The 2,602-nt window shown below is 34.4% G+C and overlaps 1 protein-coding gene across 1 annotated transcript; it reads right to left on the bottom strand.

Annotated features, from left to right (window-relative positions):
- Positions 1 to 768: 768 nt before the first annotated feature.
- LOC137806916 (monothiol glutaredoxin-S10) lies at positions 769 to 1,468 on the bottom strand. Its single transcript, XM_068607303.1, has one exon. It carries the CDS (start codon positions 1,334 to 1,336, stop codon positions 1,028 to 1,030), a length of 309 nt encoding a protein of 102 aa, XP_068463404.1. The 5' UTR covers positions 1,337 to 1,468; the 3' UTR covers positions 769 to 1,027.
- Positions 1,469 to 2,602: the final 1,134 nt, after the last annotated feature.

Genomic DNA, 2,602 nt, shown 5'->3' with positions numbered 1-2,602 from the left:
AAAATAAAAACAATCCATGTTTACTATTTTTTTTTTCAATTTTAAAATTAAATATATTTCACTGTCTTTACTGAGAACACAAATTACAAATCGGTCTTCATATCGATTCAATCGAAACTCCGTTAATAACTCTTTTAAACCAGTGTACAAACTTATTAGTTTCAAGTTTTATAACCAGTCATATATGTTCAACACAAAATAATGTAAATAATTTTACACGGTTAATCAATAAAAAAAGTTACCATTAATTATATCAGAAAACTGGTTTAGAGCATCTATTGCAAGTGGTACAATGTATGCTTTTTAAAAATTAATTAAAGTTTATATATTGTTTTTAACAAATATAGAAAATAGATTCTTTACACAACCCTAGATTGTAACTTTCTACAATTTCTTAGTATTTACAAGGTTTGCATTTTATATTAACTAATTCCCTCGAATATAGACCACGGATTACAAAATAGTCGAACTTTACTGTATTTATTTTTTAAATTAATTTAAATTAGTTTTTTAATTAATTAGAAAAGTATTTTTTTTACTTCATAATATATTAAAATCCGACTCCTTTGCATAAATAATTTTGCGATTAGCTTTATCTCAAAACAGAGTAAGATTCGCATGCACTTGCTAGGTTAAAATTTGACCCTAGCTCTTTCAGTCACAGAGGAAATGACATGACCAAATATCAATTAATTTATGGCACGACTAAAATAATCAGTAGAAGAATTATCCGGTTAAGTAGGTATATTCTAAAAGCAGCAGTGTGTATGAGAAAAAAGAAAGTGATTTAAGCACAATCTTTAGTACTTAATACCTTTATATTTTCTCCAGGATAACAAAAGAAGGACATGCAAATATCTTTGCCACCCCAAAAGGTACCACGATATGGTATATTATAACTCATGCATCTAAATCAGATTCTGATAACGCATGCTTTTGCTGTTGATGCTTGCTTTGCATGCATGCATGCATCCATGTAAGAGGTATATGATATGATATGATATGATATGATGTGCAGTTACTTTTTCTAAAGCCACAGTGCTCCAGCATCTCTCAGCATTTTCTTTAGTGAGCCATTGAGGTGAAGGGTCATCACTGTGTTAGCAGCACCCACAAACTTGCCTCCAATGAACACTGCAGGCACAGAAGGGTTGCACCCTAGTTTCATCAGACACCACTCTATTTCCTTCCCTCTTGAAACCTCGTCCACCTCGTATATTGCAGGAGCCACCCCAAGCTCGTAGAAAAGTCGCTTTATTGCGTGGCACATCCCACATGAACTCTTGCTGAAGATCACCACCGCCTTCTGTGATGCCAATTTTGCTACACGATCCATCTATATATTTATATAATATACAATATATGGTTTGAGGCAGATATATAAGGTGGTGAAGTTATTGGAACCTTGTAGTGAGATATATGTGAGAGAAAAGAAATAGCAGAGAAAGTTGGATTGGTGTATAGTTTGTGATGTCATTTAGGGTTGAAGGGCTTGAGTATTTATATATGGTGGAGTAGGGAAAGGAGATGAAAAAGGTTATTCACATTAAGGGTTACTGTGCATTGTTTGGTATCGGAATACCATTGATTTGATAGGGACTTTTGTGGTGTGTTAGTTGCTAAGCAGCATATAGGGCTAGTTGTGTGAGAATGGACAGAGAATCTATTAGGGCATAAAGATAAGCCAAACGGTGCCGAAAGATGAGGGGATTGTGTCCTTTGAGGTGCTTAAAGGAATGTCAACTATGGATGGGAACAGAGAACGTGGGAAGAGCATGAAGGTGTAGAGGTGACTCGTGGTGGATACGAATAGCCGCATCCCATACTTAGGGTTGAAGTGATCAAGATTGATGTCCAATGAATAGCAAAATTAAGTGTTCTTCCACCAAATTCCCAACGTCAGAAGATATATCCTTACTTTCATTCAGAGAACATGCATAATCTTATTTATGCGACTAAACACTAGAAGTATTTTTCACTCCAACTCACAACATTCGTCATATGATAATTCTTTTTGTAAAATTAAATGGATTATTTAAGTTATATCAACCCATATACAAAATGAATTCTAAATATAATGTTTGGAAAAAACCACCAAAACAAAAGACAAAAGGCTACACTCTTTCTTTCTTAAAAGGCTACACTCTTTCTTTCTTAACTGTGATGTAATGAAAGTTCCTTTTAAAAATATATGAAAATTATCGTTGGAGGTATCACAATAGGGAAGCGTTTTGGGATGACGTGGTTGATAGAATTAAATCCATATTGAAACATGAAAAGATAGAAATATATCTATGGATGGAAGGATTTGTCTCATCAAGTCAGTTCTTTCGTCTATCTCGTTGTTTTATAAGTCAATATTTATGTTGCCTGCAGTTGTGCTGAAAATGATTGTGAGTATTCAAGTAAACTTCCTTTGGGGGTGGGGATTTGAAGGGAGGAAGATTGTTAGGACTTCATGGGAAAAGGTTTGCAAGTCTCGGGAAGGCGGCGGGCTTGGAGTAGTAAAATATTAAGGTTTTAACTCGAATTTGTTAGGTAAATGGATTTGGCGGTTGAGGTCTAATGAGGGAGGTTTGTTGAAGGAGGTTTTAGAGTCTAA

This window comes from Phaseolus vulgaris, chromosome 3 (genome assembly GCF_000499845.2).
Source record: "Phaseolus vulgaris cultivar G19833 chromosome 3, P. vulgaris v2.0, whole genome shotgun sequence".
Classification (NCBI taxonomy): domain Eukaryota; kingdom Viridiplantae; phylum Streptophyta; class Magnoliopsida; order Fabales; family Fabaceae; genus Phaseolus; species Phaseolus vulgaris.
Note: the sequence above shows the minus strand (reverse complement) of the source record. Positions and strands in the feature narration are given on the sequence as shown.

Coding starts and splice junctions, on each gene's coding strand:
- LOC137806916 (XM_068607303.1), bottom strand. CDS start 1,336: ATGGATCGTGTAGCAAAATTGGCATCACAGAAGGCGGTGGTGATCTTC.